Source organism: Hemicordylus capensis, chromosome 1 (genome assembly GCF_027244095.1).
Source record: "Hemicordylus capensis ecotype Gifberg chromosome 1, rHemCap1.1.pri, whole genome shotgun sequence".
NCBI classification, from domain to species: domain Eukaryota; kingdom Metazoa; phylum Chordata; class Lepidosauria; order Squamata; family Cordylidae; genus Hemicordylus; species Hemicordylus capensis.
In genome coordinates this window covers 324,169,210-324,184,916 of record NC_069657.1, presented here as the reverse complement: position 1 = coordinate 324,184,916, position 15,707 = coordinate 324,169,210, and the positions used below count along the sequence as shown (strand labels likewise).

The window sequence follows — 15,707 nt, the reverse complement described above, 5'->3', positions numbered from 1 at the left end:
AAGTGTATAACTGTGCAGAATTGCAGCCAGTGACTTTCGTTCAACAATTTTGTCCTGGGCAAGAGTTCCAGTGCATGGAAGGAGCTCCCCTACCTGGAAAAGCATCTCCGTTCATTTCAGTGGAGGGGTGTATGGTGTGCATGTTCTTTTGTTCATGCTGATTGAAGAGAGCCAGAGAGAGCCCATGTTCACATAGTATTCATGGGCTTCTGGATGGGGCTCTAGGGTGCAATCCAGAGAAAGTTAAGCGTGCCAAGTCCCGTTCATTTCAGTGGCATTTAGACATGTCTAAATTATTTTGAATTGTTGCTGTTGCAATCAGGGTATCAAACTCTAACCCCTATAAATACTGACATTTGGCAGTCAGTGATGGAGATGATAAGCCAAAAGCTTTGAACCAGTTCTTCCTGTTGATAAACAGTTAGCATTGGCAGAGAAGAAACCTGGAGTTTATTGCCCCCTCCCCTTCTTTTAAAATATCTGCAACCAAAATTGTTAGAGATGCAATTTATCATTTTTCTGGCCTTGTTTTAATTTTAACTCCTAAGGTGGCAAATTTTAATTGGCAGATTGATCAACCAAAGCTTCAATTGTGGATGAATACATAATCCTCTAATCATGGGCAGGGCTCAGATCCAGTGGGCTGTTGCCAGCCGACTACACATGCCAGCTCCCTCCTCTGTGTGTCATATATGATGAAAAGGAAGAGATGGCCTGTCCTGTTTTGTATCCAGAATTAGTAGCTAGTTTGTCTTTGAGGAAGACATTGTGGAAGCTTTCTTTCTAACAGCAAGAACTAGAGGCAGCTGAAGCTGAAATCAATAAATCTCTCTAAATAATGGATTTTCCACAGTACCAATGGGACTTAAATTTGTCCATTTTAAAGCTGTTTTGGTGTGCTATAGTAACAGGAAATTCTTATATTTCATATTCCCAAATGGATGATAAAGAAAACAATGTATCATTTTTCACGACTGCTAGCTTTTCTTTTATGAAGTTGTAATTAGTTTTACACTTGAAAGAATCTATACATATGCTATAAAATCTTCAAAAGGGCACATATGTTGGGTGGCATTTAGGCCTATGGTAGAATACTGCTCCCATTGAGGTTTTGGTAATATACAAATATGTTTAAAAGTCATGAGACTAATCAGTTGAAAACTAATCTTTTAGTGGTGTTCAGTGTTCTTGAGACACCATTCTACTTTTTAAAAAAGCAACTTAATTAATAAACATCATCCTTTTAAGATCAGAACACTAGCAGTCAGTTATCTGGCAACTGATTTGGACTTCAGGCTACTTTCTATACCCACATTTTAATATAAGATATATATTGAACATATGTTAGCTTGAAGAAATCACTTGGTGAAAATCCAAGCTCCTCATAATGTTACACCTGTTTAAGTTTGACCGCAAGTTGTAGTTTTAGGATTATTACAATTCACTCATTACAGAAAGGCTGTACTATATACAGGAAGATTCTGTAATGTATATATTAGGAGTATTAAAATGGTCAGAAATTATTTAAACTAATGGCTGCCATCCAAAGAACTATGATACTAGTTCGTATTTCAGACTTGCATTTCTTACATATCAACTCAATGTTGCATTGCAAACTGCTTTTGAACTTTTATGAACTTTCAAAACCAGTTTGTGATATGACATGGGATTCTACTCTTCAAAGACTTCATATCTGAACATACCCAGAGCAATTCTTTGGATTCCAGCCAGTATCTTGGAGTCCACAGTAGAGAAAGCAAATGATTCCACTGAAATGATGGATTTTTGGTGGCTTTGGTTTTTCTTTCTTCCCACTGCACATTCTGCAGACAGACCCAATGTTAAGGTTAGGGAATGCATAGCATTGATTTGAGGGAAAATGAACTTCATTACTCTTTCAGCATGGGGCTACTTTTGGTCCACCCCAAGGTGGGTTTCATCCACCTTACTGGCAGCCTGGACCACCGGGTCCTCCAGGGCCTCCAGCACCTCCTGCACCACCTCAAAACCGAAGGGAAAGACCAGCGTTTAGAGATCGCCAGCGTTCGCCTATCACATTGCCTGTGAAACAAGAGCCTCCTCAAATAGGTATGTGTTCAGTGTGCTCACTTGCATAGTGGTTTGGGCTGTACAAATCCTTCTTATAATTGTGGCACAGCTTGTGCAAACGTAGCTGCTGTGTGAAATCTTGGCTTTAGCCTGTATTTGAACAGAATATAGTCTGCAGGAGAGTCCTTGCTCCAGAGTAAGGAGTACTTGTTTTGGAATAAGGGCTTCTGTTCCAGGCTAAGGACAACTGTGAGTGCCACCCAAGAGCAAATGGTAAGCTAGATGTTACAACAGCACAACCTAACTTCAGTTCTGCCAAATTCTCTTTGTGTGTGTGTGTGTGGTGGGTGGGTTGGGAGTGTGATTTTAAAGTGCGGTGGAGATGGGTGAGAGGGGAGGAGCTGCAACTTTCACCTGCCTGCACTTTCTCTGTGCTTCGCCACTGCTGTTTTTCTCCCAGCAGGGAAGCAGTTTTAAGAAAATGTGGGCTGGGCAGGGCAAGGGTGGTTATTCTTCTTTTTGTCAGCATGTTGCTCTTTAAATGTACCCTCTACCATCCATGTGTTTTTATATGATGTTAAACATTACATGACTCCTTATTGATGGTTTTGCCCTCATAATTCTTAGTGTGGCCAACAGAGAATTAACAAGTTGTAATGCCCACTTAAAAAAAAAAATCCACCGCCCCGCCCCCCCGCCAAATAAAGACTCTTATGTGATGAGACACAAACTGTGAATGGGTATTTGTTATAAACTGCCTTTAACGTCTAGATGCTGTTAAACGACGAACTCTACCAGCTTGGATTCGTGAGGGCCTAGAAAAGATGGAACGAGAGAAGCAGAAAAAATTGGAGAAAGAGAGAATGGAACAGCAACGTTCTCACCTGTCTAAAAAAGAAAAGAAGCAACATGAGGAAACGGGAGAAGAGGATGGACCTCGGTTACCACAGAAAAGTAAATTTGTAAGTAGTGTGTTTTTTCTTAATATTTATATTTTGTACATTACATAAATGTTTCAATTTGATAGTAGCTGTGTACTGTTTTAGAAAACTGAGCTGCCAACATTGTCCAGTGTTGGTAGTAAAGGCTGTAGCGGAGCCATGTCTTTCACAGTTTGTCCTCTAAAGAATATTGATCATGGTTGTAAACGGGGAGGGAGACAGATGAATAGTTTTCCCATTTGGGGTTTAACGGCTTAAGTCCAGGGTGTTTAAGGGAACACTCTCTTCATTATGAACCTCGTCACCTAATAAGATTGTCTAAGGAGGTTCATCTGAAGGAGCTGCCAGTTTATCTGGTGGTGACTCAGAGATGAGCCTTCTTTATATCTGCCCTGGTGCTGTTGAACCCACTTCCTATTGAAAAAAGAACTGCTCTATCCTTGATGGCTTTAAGAGTATTGAAGACATGCCTGTTCAGCTAGGCCAGGGGTGGGCCAACATGACCGTCCCGCTGTTGTTGGAACAACTGGAGGGCCAGGCTTGCCCACTCCTGAGCTAGAACTTTAGTTGAATTTTTCTTGATTTGTAATTTTTAAATTGAATTGTATATGTTTTAAGTGTTTGCTTTTAGTTTTTTGGTGGTTTTATTTGATTGTGAACCACCTTGAGAATGTTGTTATGGGTGGTATATAAATGTATGGAAGAACATTTGAGCAATTTATATGTAAGTAATGAGTACTTCCTAACTTAGTTTAAATATATCTTTAAGTTCTTCATTTCCCCTTTTTATAGGATAGTGATGATGAAGATGAAGATCTTGATAATGTAGAGGCTACAAGTAGTGGAAAAGTCAGCAGGAGTCCCTCTCCCACTCCTCAAGAGGAGCAGAGTGAACCAGAAATGACAGAGGAAGAAAAGGAGTATCAAATGGTATGAATAATGCGGGTATAAATATATTGGCCATGCATCTTTGTATTTAGTTGTTAGGGGAAATGGTGGTTTCCCTTAAACTAGAGACCCCAAGAGAAGCAATAGTAGAGATTGTTGATCCCCAAGGTAAATTGCCTAAATGATTCTCTGACATCATTTATGCAATTCTGCTTTAATAGCTAGTAGCTCCTAAGGCAAAAAAGGGAGTGGAGAGTGTTATGCATGGCTATACATGATGGTGGTCAATCTCTAGTGTTGAGCCATACATACAGCCAGCAGCAGTGTTTGACCACAGGCAAGTTTGATTTCTAGTACACAGCATAGTTTGCCACTCAGTTATGTACTTGGGGGCAGCTGCTACTTGCCCTGAGTGGGCAGCAGATAATAAGGCTTTAAAAAAAATCTTTCTTGTAGCAGTTTTTGTGTTCATTTGGAATGGTCTGAATTGAAACTTGACACAGGAACCTTGCTTCGAGCTTACTAGGACTGTGTCCAGAAACCTGTTCCAGTAGCAGCATCGGAAGCACTGTAACCTAGTAGGGCTATTATGCTTTGTGTCTGGCTTTGTGTCTGGCTTTGTGTGAGTTGTAAATTCTTTTTATAGCTTATTTATAAAAGAATACTGAATACTACAACCTTACTTTGTAGATCTGTAATAAAGTATTCAGCACAGGACCAAAAGTGGCAACTATCAAAGCTTTTTTAAATTTTTGATTAATACCTTAGTCTACTCTTTCCTAGAATTGATAAATGTAACCCAGTTGCATGTCTGTCAATTACAGGACTTATTTTTAGTGACTGCGCATGTTAATCGTTCAACAGACTCTTTTTGGTACCCCAAAATATACAAATTGAGGGTGATGTGTGCTTTGCATTTATACATGAGGGAAGAACTTGGAACCAGATCTGGAAAGCTAATTGAATTTCAACCACAGGTGGAATTTTGATGTCTGTGACCTGATAGGACTGAGTATCATAGATAGAGGGCTGAAAAAACTGGGTTAGGATGTCCATTCTTATATAAAAGGGAAACTGTGACTAATCACTTGATTTCACATGAATGAAAGCAAAGGTGGTCCATGCTTCTCTGAGAAGAGCCAGTTTTATGTATCTGAACAAATAAGTACATGTTTAAATTAGGAAGGTGGTTAAACATAACGCCAAGTAAGTAATTGTATGGATTTAATGCCTTCTTGCATAATTTTAGGATGAATGAACAAAAGAGTCATGCATTTTGACCTGAAGAAATAAATGGAATTGCATAGATGTGACTGATGATAGTTTGAATTAGTTATTTTGTATTTAAAATTGTTCAGATGTTGCTGACAAAAATGCTGCTGACAGAAATTCTCCTAGATGTCACAAATGAAGAAATTTATTACGTGGCTAAAGATGTCCACCGCAAAGCGATAAAAGGTATGCTTCTGCTTTCTAGTAGTTTCATTAAATATCCCTCTCTTTGCATGTCTTAGAACATTTTAAATCTATAATATCAGCACTTAAAACTAACCCAAGTGAAAGGGAGGGAATTTGCAACAGCTCACATGTAATTATCATATACTGTTGTCCTGTGCAGTGTGTGGTTCTGTGCAGTGTATCGTGAGATATGTTATTCCACTTCTTCCCTATAGAATTAATTTATTTTAAATGATTGTAACATTTTTAATGGTTTTTAGATACCACTTTAGTTCAAATTTAGTTGAGCAAAAGTTAAGGCAGACTTGCATAATGAGAATTTTTTACTATTAGCTATTGTGTTGTTAGAGGATAATTTTATTCCATATAGTTGTGTGTAAATTATTTAATACTGTACAGACTGCAGATTGTTTTAACTTGAACTTACTGCTATAAAGAACTTGCTTTTTTTGCTCTCCAGTATTAATTCACAGTTTAAATTTCTAAACATTCATGGCCAGAAAATGACTGGGGTTTCAATGGATGATACGTGTTTAATGTTTTTTCTCTCCTCCACAAAACAGCAATAGTAGTAGATTTAACAATACCATAGACTCTCATGACTATGAAATCGTGGCTATTTGTGTTAACATGTTGTTCCTGTTGTTGATGTGATACAAAGCTCCTGCAAAACAGCTGGCACAGTCCAGTGCATTGGCTTCCCTTACTGGACTTGGTAAGTATGTTCCCAGTTTTTGAGAGGGTCTTACTGGGGAGGTAGCTCTGACTTGCATTTCTAAATATGCATTGAAACTACCTATGAAATGCATTAGGCAACCTTTTAATAAATGATTCATTTCTTAGAGAGGGCTTATCTCGCAAATGCATCTATTGAAATCTTTCCCTTTTGTAAGCATAATGTACGCCTGCCCTAGGTGGAAAACTTGTTTGCGGATCGTGGGGGTGGGTGGTGATATCTAATACAATATAGATGGTGGATTTTAAAGTAATTTGTTTCTCCTGTTAAACCAAGCTGTGCTAGTGTGTATAGGATAAACCAAATATCAACCATTTTTGTCTTGCCAAAAAAAAATCCCACACAATGATTGCATATTTTGAGTTCTCATAACCAGCACTTAACCTAATATTAGAGCATGCTGGATGAGAAATTCAGAATTGTATTCTGGGGTGTAATAGAGGGTGGTGGGAGTTTGAGTCCAGTGTAATACCAGTTTAAACACTTTTAATGATTCTGTGGTATTAAATATTTTCCTGCTATTGAGAAATGGTTTCATGTTAGCCTAAATATATATTGTAAACTAATATAAAAAGAATCTGGAAAAGAAAGTAAAAATGCTTCTGTATCAGATGTTCAAGATTACTTTCTACCAGTCTGTTAGTTTTTTCAGATTTGTCTTTTGGGGGAAGAGAAGTCCATTCCTATTCCATATCTGTACCTTTTTCATGTACAGTCTTTTCTGAACAGAAAATTAATTGGCATCTGGGACTTTTTAAGCCCTGGATATTGCAGCTGGCTGGAATCATTGTAAAGATGTCTTCAGGGACAGGTTTTAGGCACTGCACTCCTGTGTATATGCTCTTGTTGATGTATACTAAGTATTGGTACTGGCTGTGCAAGGAGCGCTTTTTACCTATACCTAAAGTATGTAATCATAGCGATTGCTTGCTGGAAAACATGCAAGCTATTCCGGAAGAAGTAAAACCAGATACTGAGCAGCAGTTCAAATGTGTGGGCCATGAACACTCCAGTCAACCAGCATTGGCACTTCCTCCAGAATAAGTGACTTCTTCAGTGAAGAAGTGAAAGAAGGGCAATATATTCTCCTCTTTGCCCTGCAGAAATATTAAGAACCAGGATTAATCTTTCCTCGTGATAGACTAGGCTTTATGCACGCAGGTGGACTGGGTGGTTATGGATCAGGAGACAGTGACGATGAGAGGAGCGACAGAGGCTCTGAGTCATCGGATACTGATGATGAGGAACTGCGACACAGAATCAGGCAAAAACAAGAAGCATTTTGGAGGAAGGAGAGAGAGCAGCAACTATTACTAGAGAAACAGCTAGAAGGTAGGATATGTGTGTTGGTTCAAAATTGACTACAGCAGCCATCTAATCTGTCTAGTCCTGTGACTGACCCTCTACCTTAACCTGCAACTAGGTACTCACTTTTAAATGTTTACCTGTTATGCCAACAAGAAACTATCTTAATCTTAAACTCTAGGGCAGGTTATTTATATCTATAGATAGAGATAGATGTAATCCACTAATTCATAGTGTCACTGTACTGTATTCACCACTCTGAACTATAGCATAGAATAAAAATGTAACAAATAAGAATTTTTCTTTCATTCTTAATATGGTCCTACAGATCCTTATGCTGTTTGGTTCCTCACAGCATCTATGTGAGAGAGGGCAACACTGTTTCAACTTCGCAAGCGGAAAACTGAAGCTCAGGCACAGCAGCTTTCCCTTGGCTGCCCACTGAGCTAGATCAAGCCATAGTTTTCAGTGCATTGAACCATTCTGTCTATCCCTGTACATCTCACTCATGCACACATGACACAGAAAGAAGAAAAGAGGAGGAGTGGAGACGTGGGGTGGGTATGAAACAGAGAAGGCAGCTCATTGAGAGCACGACACAGACTTGGGGCAAAAAGCAGAGGGTGTTAGAAATAGGGCAAAATATACCAAGGGAAATACTTGGGCCGAGGACACAAGTGCACACTCACATGCTCTCTTTGCACATGCATACAGAGGAGGGTAGACAACTTGCCAGTAATGACTGAGGCATCCCTTATCGCTACTCTTGCTGGGGCTTTTTTTAGCATTCATTCTTGTGCAGCTGCCTGCCCCATTGGCTGTGACAGCCTCTGCTACCGAGAGTGCCATTGTCTTGCTGCAGGGAAGCAAGCCTGGAGCCAAACCTTCTGGCTTGCTTCTTCATCAAGAGGGCTGTTCAGCAGCAGGTACAGCAGTGGAATTTCTAGGCACCTGCCTGGGATTTGCAAAGATGGCAACGGTGTGGTATCAGATTCAAACTTTGTGAGGGGGTGGGCTTCTACCTTAGCAGAACCTTTCCCCAAGGAGTTAAAAGTGGCTTCCAGCTGATTATGGCCATGTGAGGAGCATCCAATCCATTGCAAAGTAACTGAGCATTCTGCTCCTGCCCTTCATTTAGTGGTGTTCAAATGAGAACCTGAAGTCAAGGCTGTAACTTTAATTTTCTGTGTTTATTGGATGCAAATGTTCACAGATGCTGCTCTTTAATGCAGACTTTTTTAAAAAAGAAAAAGACAGCAGCACCTCTGACACATTCTTGTAGACCATGATCCACTAGTTGGAGGCTTCTGCATTACAGTTTAAATTTATGTAGTAAAATGTGTCACATTTATATTTTAGTGGTATTAGCTACAGTTTTGGTGTTACAATCCATGACTGGCAAAAAATGTGTAAGAATTATGTTAATATTTATAAATACTGGTTAATCCTTACACGTGATTCTAATACTTGATAACAGGATTTAATAATTGGCCTGTTCATCTAATGCATGTTTACCTGGCAGTAAGAATGGTAAAGGCTATGGGAGAATTGTTATTGTTTATACAGCCTTATACTTGATACACCTACCATTTCAATTAGTGGCTGAAAGACAGAGAATTATTTTTTGTGCGCGATAATGATTTTTGTATTTGTATATCTCCATGAATTTATCTTGCAGAAGAAAAGCTCCAAAATGAAAAAATTGCAAAGGAGATGAGTGAACTCGCCAGTAAAGAGCAAAACAGCGATTCACCACCACATGATGTGAAAGAAGTGGAGGAGGAGGAGGATGTGTTTAGTGAAAAGAAAAAGTCTCCAAAGGAAACAACGCCAGATATTGAACCAAAAAAAGAGGTTAAAGAAAAAGAGAGGCCAGGAAGGAGTAGATCCAAAAGTTCAAGCAGTGGCAGCTCAAGCGCTAATAGCAGAAGCAGCAGTAGTAGCAGCAGCAGCACAGCCTCTAGTTCATCCTATAGTAGTAGCTCGGGTAGTAGCCGCAGTTCTTCACATTCTTCCTCCCCTAAAAGGAAAAAGAGACGTAGTCGCAGTAGATCACCCTCACATAAAGTTAGGCGCAGCAGAAGCAGGAGTTATTCACACAGAAATAGGAGAGAGAGGAGCAGGAGTAGGGGCAAGGTAAGGGAAAGACGGAGGTCTAGTAGACATAGGAGTGTAGAACGAGGGGAACGGAGACGAAATCGTAGTCCTTCCCATGACAGAAACTGGGAGAGGCATAGAAGCAATAGCCACTCAAGGGATAGACTTCCTAGCCATTCTGCTCGCAGTGGGAGTCACGATAGACGTAAAAGCGAGGACCAGCGTAGCAGTGTAAGTGGAAACAGGCACAAACACAGTCATGATAGTAAAGTTCAGGAAAGGAAAAAGGAACGCAGCAGGAGTATAGAAAAAGATAAGAAAAAGAACAGAGAAAGGGAGAGAGACCAGGAGAAGCGCAAAGAGAAGCAGAGAAAAGAAGAAAAAGACAGTAAAGCTGGCAATAATGATGAGAGATTGAAGAGAAAAAGAGAGAGTGAAAGAACTCTTTCTCGCAGTGATTCAGTATCTTCAAAAATGTTAAGGCGTGATTCTAGGCAGGAAAGCAAGAGAAGTTCAACCAAAGATAGCAAAAAGCATTCTGGTTCGGAATCTAGCACAAGAAGCAGTTCCGAGTCGCCAGGCAGCAGCAAAGAGAAAAAGCCTAAGAAATCGAAGCATAGTCGGTCACGATCTGTGGAGAAATCTCAAAGGTCTGGTAAGAAGGCAAGCCGCAAACACAAGTCTAAATCACGATCAAGGTAGTATTATTTTAAGTATCTTGCTTGATTAATGTATTTATTTATATTTCTATTCATCATCATGCCTGCAACATGTATATTTTACAAATTAAGCTAACTGCTTGTGGGGGCGGGGACTTCCGATAGGTATTTTTTTCTTTCTTTAAGAAAATGCAAAATTATTAAGCCTAAAGTGTGTGTGATTTTGATCTTTTCCCCTTTAATTTCCTCCCCTTTCTCTTTATTTTTCAGATCAATGACTCCTCCTCGTCGTAAACGCTGAGGAATATTGCAATAGTGATACGATTTAAAAATTCCATGAGTTTTTAAGGGCTTGTCTCATTATAGAGGCACAATTGTGGCTACGTAGGTGAAAGCTGAACCCCTTTTTTAAAAAAACATCTGTAAATAGCTGTATTTTTTTGGAAACACTGCTCGGAGTTAAGTACTTGCTAGGATTTCTTTGTATTTACATTTTTCAAAAACAGTAGTGCTTACTAAGAATATAAACATGCCATTCTCTTTCAGCTGTAATGTTCTTAAAATTGCTATTGAATGTACTGTGATGTCAATAAAGTTCTTTAGTTCATTTTTTGTTTTAAATTATTGCATTTTAATTTATTTTAAATTACAGAATCTTTTTACAAGGCACACTTTGTTTTGTGAAATATTTAATAGTATTTGTTAAAATTAACATAATTTCTTAATGTTTTAAGTCTCATTTTGGATAAGTCAAGGTCAATCCCGGGTATAGGAATTGTTGAAAATTGCTATGGTTTTCTTAAACCTCTTGAAACATATACTGTATGTGAATAAAATGTGGATAACTCTTATTGTAAAACATACCAAGACTAGCCAAGCACAAATAGCAACAACGTGCAAGTAACCAAACATGTATAATGTGAGTTTGTAGCTTTGGAACTCTATTCCTCAATATCTGCTTTCATATTCAAAAGCACACTCATGGGTTCATATGGTTAGAGAAGCTAGATTCTATTTTGGATGCATTTGTTTTATTGCTCTATAAATCTTGCATTAAAAACCTTTTTTTTCATACATAAGCTTAATTAACATAACTAGATTTGGTCTTGTAACAAAGATTAGAATTATAATTACATTTTAAATAATAAGGCTGCTATTAATCTTTTTTTTTTTTTTTGGTGACACATTAATTTGGTTAGGAGGGTGGCCGTTTGGCTATCTATATCTAGGTGGTCCATTCTATTGTGAAAACAGGCATTTGCAAATGGTTTACTGCAATCTGCCCCTCTTAGACAAAGTTATAACTTGTGAATTTCAAAATGTCAATAGAGATGTTCTGTTGGAGGGCCTCTGCTGTGTTTCTTTTCTTTATAATATAATTGTGCAGACTAAAGTCATAGTATATTTTTTCCTTTGGCTATAGAATGGTAGCTAAGGCTGCAGTTACCAGTTGCAGGGGAGTAATGGCAGGTGCGAGGGCACGCCCTCAACTCCTGTCTGTGGCTTCCAGCGGCATCTGGTGGGCCACTGTGCGAAACAGGATGCTGGACTAGATGGTCCTTGGGCATGATCTGGCAGGGCTGTTCTTATGTTCTGTGCTTGCTCACTTGGGAGTTAACACCATTGAACTCAGTGGGACATGCATAGGAAAGGGCTCCAAGACTGAATTTGTAACTCAGGCTTCTTTCACCTGGGCTAATTCCATGTAGCTTTTTAAAAAATCAGAAACACCTCAGTGAAACAATAGCTGAAAAATATAAACTCACTCTTTGATAAACCAGATCTTAGGAAATAAGAATCTTAGACATGATTGGCTTCAGAAATTAAAACCTGGGGACTAAGATTGTTCAAAGCTTCTCCCATTTGTTTTAATATAAACTACTGAGGAATACAGCTTTCCATGATCTATTACATTTGTGTGTTTTTTATTCCCCAGCTTCTATTATCTGTTAAATAAACAAGACTGTGCATGATTTTTTTAATATATTCCACCAGTTGGATTTGTCACTTCCTGTAACTATAGAAATTGCATTTATTTTCACACAAATGCACTGATCTGGGTAACGAATGTATGCCAATAAAGAGAGCATACCTTCCCTTTCTGTATTTAACAGGTTGATAGATCTTGCTTAACAGCCTATATCATGTTGTAAGCAGAACCTTGGAAACCATTCCAATTTAAACCACTGATACTTTCTTACACTTAAAAATGTGTCTTGTAAGCTAGCGTGCATTTTGAATGAAAAGGATACACAGGAAGTTGCTTACACTTACATTTACACAGCCTGTCTTTTTATCACTATAGTAGATTTTCAGTTAAACTCTATAATATGTAATTTAAGAAGACTGCCTGCTTGTGCGTTCTCTCTCTTTTTAAGCGGTGAATCTTTAAAACTAAACTATGGCAGACCTTGAAGTTTTAAAAGACTGGTGCTAAATCTTAACTTTTCTTCCAGAGCCAAGTTTATTTGTGTACATGAAGGTAAAATGCACATACACCTCCATTGTCCTGAACTATTTTTCTCGTCTCTAAAGGTATTGAAGAGTGCCTGGGTGTAATTGGATTTTCAGTGCCTGTAATCGCTGGTGGTGCTGCGCACTATCCCATCCCTCTTCGCAAAACTATTTGCGTTGTTTCTGGTGCATCCAACACTTGTTGAATCTAAAGGGTTGTCAATACTTCCATGTTCTGACTGAAAGGGCATTTGAAAATAATTCCTGGAGGTAAAAGGTCAAAGGGAACGAAACCTAGTCCCCCTGCTGCCTCACACTTGAATATAAATGAGATCTGGACTCGCATTCAGAGATTCTCTTCTCTGGTTCACCGATGGAAGTATGGTTACTCAAAAAGGGACAGGAATAGGTATATGGAAATTAATATGAACCTGAAGCTGGCTGTTCTGTTTCAACATGCTCTTTCAAGGGCAGGCATTAATATAATTAGTTACAAGTAGCAGGGAAATTTACACTGGTTAGAGAAGACTCTCACTCTTTTGCTTTAGGATGGTTTTATTAAAAATCCAGCATTCTACAAACATTTGTTTACAGTACATGGAGATACAGAAAATATATAAATGAAACAGATTTTTTTTAAATAAAATAAAATACAGATAATAGGTGCAAATACAAAATCAGAAAACTACAGTCAATATTTATTTTTATTTAACATATTTCTATACTGCCCAAAACTTACGTCTCTGGGCAGCTTACAACAAAAGTTAAAACTCTCATGTCAAGATACACTACACAGGTTACAATCCTAAACATTCCCTCCCTTTTGCAATATACCAAATAGATACAGGCCTGCTCGACTTAGGTATCCAAGCTGTTTTTAGACTACAACTGCCATAATCCCCAGTCACAATGGCCAATAGCCAGGGGTTATGGGAATTGTAGGCCAACATCTGCAGGAGGGCTGAAGTTGAGCAGCCCTGTGTACAATAATTGCTTGTGTTACTATAAATTCTCATGAATATCCATAAGAATCAACAGAATTTTGGTGGTTATCAGAATAGCTTTTAGACCTGTGGGAATTACAAGAACAAGTTTCAAGTGATGGGTTATGGAAAAGGGCCCTCTTTCCACTTCCATCAACTCAGCTGCCCTTTTGAAATTGATAAAACCATTCCTTAGATTAAGATCAGAGCTGTTTTAATGCTTGAAAGAGTGTAGGGCTGATTTATACAACTGGTGGTCTATGAAGCTGAATACAACCCATCAGCAGGACCTTCATAAACCTAACTTACTAGGACCTATTTGTACACGAATCTATAGAAACTCACAATTGCAAATGGAGTCAACACTAGCAATGTTTCCTTAAAAAAAAAAAAAAACAGAGGAAGAGTCAAAAGCTTACTCACTGCTTCTCGTGTTTAGACTCTTAAAAAGGTAATGTAGAACTGTTACTGTTAGATACTCTCCCTCCCGCCGAAGGGCCACTATCATAGGAAGCTCAGCTCCTAAACTAGCTCAGTATTGTCTACACAGACTGGCAGAGGTTTCTCCAAGGTTACAGGCAGGAATCTCTCTCCACCCTATCTTGGAGTCGGAGATGCCAGGGCAAGAACCTGGAACCTTCTGCATGTAAGCATGCAAATACTCTTCCCAGAGCAGCCTCATCCTCTAAGTGGAATACCTTATAGTGTGCTCCCACATGTAGTCCCATATGCCACCAGGATGGACTCTGCTTAGCAAAGGGGACAGGTCATGCTTGCTACCACAAGACCAGCCCTGCTCTCCTCTGCTCCTATCCTGCCACCATTTCATTTGTTGACTAATAGGAAACCTCACACTGGTCAGTCAAATCTCCCTCCCTTTAGGTTAATTGCTAAGTTCTATGGATTTGGGCAGGAAAGATGATAGTCCTGGAAAAGAAGGGCCATTTATAGTTTGACAAGTGCCACAGAAAGTTGTTAAGATACTGGCTGATATCCTAATGAAACAGCAATGCAATGGGAGAAACATGGGTGCTTCTGAAAATTTCCACTAACTTAGGGGCACTGCTTACTCAACAGTGGGGACAAATTTCAGTGATCTCCCCTTCAGGAAGCACCCTATGCCACCTGAAGATATGTCCCTGAGGGTTGTGCAGCCCTCAGAGACATATGGGGGGGCTGACACAGAGGCCTTTCAAGGGAAGCGCAAGTGGTTGAAATCCCAGATACACATTAGCACTGTTGCAGTGTTAGTCTGGAACTCTTCAGAAGCATTAGTGTTGCAACAGTGCTTCCACCATTGCTTTGGTAGGATGTCAGCTACTGAATTTACATTATATATCAGATATGTGTGTTGTGGAACCTTTTCTGAATTAGGTAAACTGAAGCATGGCTGTCATGTTTTTAGCCTATTGGACAGTCATTGTGTATAAGCATTAGCTAGATTTCCCTCCTAAGCTTTTGAAAAATGAGCAACAAAAGGGGCAAGGAACAACTGTATTTAAGGCCTTGGGCAGGGAGTAATGATAGAGATATGCCTACTGGATATAACACAAGGGTTAGAATGACTGGCAGCTGTGTGAATGCTCTCAGCACAAGTGAATGAAAGGCTGAAGAATTGGGGAAGAAGAGACATCCAGGGGCCTTGACAAATGGGTGGTGGTGGTGAGATAACCCAAATCTACTTATTGCAAGGATTTGCCCAACTAAGCCCCTATTTCCATGTACATTACTATGGTTAATATCTATAGAAACAAACACTGCTGAAAGGATTACTTCAGTTGAGTAGAAATGAAGGGAATTAAGTGGGGAATAGAGGAAACAGGATAAAATCAAAGGACCCAGAGAAGAATGGATGATGAAAGCCAGCTACTTAGGAGGAAGGAGTACAAGGAGAAAGCACAGCCCTGAAGTAAGGGGGGCAGGATAGGTGAGGCTGGCAAGCTGGCAGGAAAGGGAGGTATTTAGAAACCAATGAAAGGAAAGAAACCTAGTTTGCTATATGTTTAGCTAAATAGGCGATGATGTTCTCAAGGGAATGATATGTGGAAAGGTTACATTTTTGTTTATGCCACCTGAGCAGGAGCTCTGGAGTTTGAACAGTTCAGCCTTTCTAAGGTAGCTCATTCAGTGGCAGAAA

General features: G+C 39.3%; 1 protein-coding gene across 5 annotated transcripts in view; it reads left to right on the top strand.

Moving 5' to 3' along the window:
- Window positions 1-10,740, top strand: part of PNISR (PNN interacting serine and arginine rich protein) — a 30,073-nt gene extending 19,333 nt beyond the window's left edge. For all 5 annotated transcript variants that reach the window (XM_053287686.1, XM_053287685.1, XM_053287683.1 and 2 more), the window contains 8 exons: window positions 1,902-2,088; window positions 2,821-3,011; window positions 3,783-3,920; window positions 5,237-5,336; window positions 5,998-6,051; window positions 7,234-7,404; window positions 9,056-10,172; window positions 10,404-10,740. In XM_053287686.1, coding sequence (XP_053143661.1) covers window positions 1,902-2,088; window positions 2,821-3,011; window positions 3,783-3,920; window positions 5,237-5,336; window positions 5,998-6,051; window positions 7,234-7,404; window positions 9,056-10,172; window positions 10,404-10,434 — 1,989 coding nt within the window. In that variant the 3' untranslated portion in view covers window positions 10,435-10,740. The remainder of the gene's footprint in view (window positions 1-1,901; window positions 2,089-2,820; window positions 3,012-3,782; window positions 3,921-5,236; window positions 5,337-5,997; window positions 6,052-7,233; window positions 7,405-9,055; window positions 10,173-10,403) is intronic.
- Window positions 10,741-15,707: the final 4,967 nt, after the last annotated feature.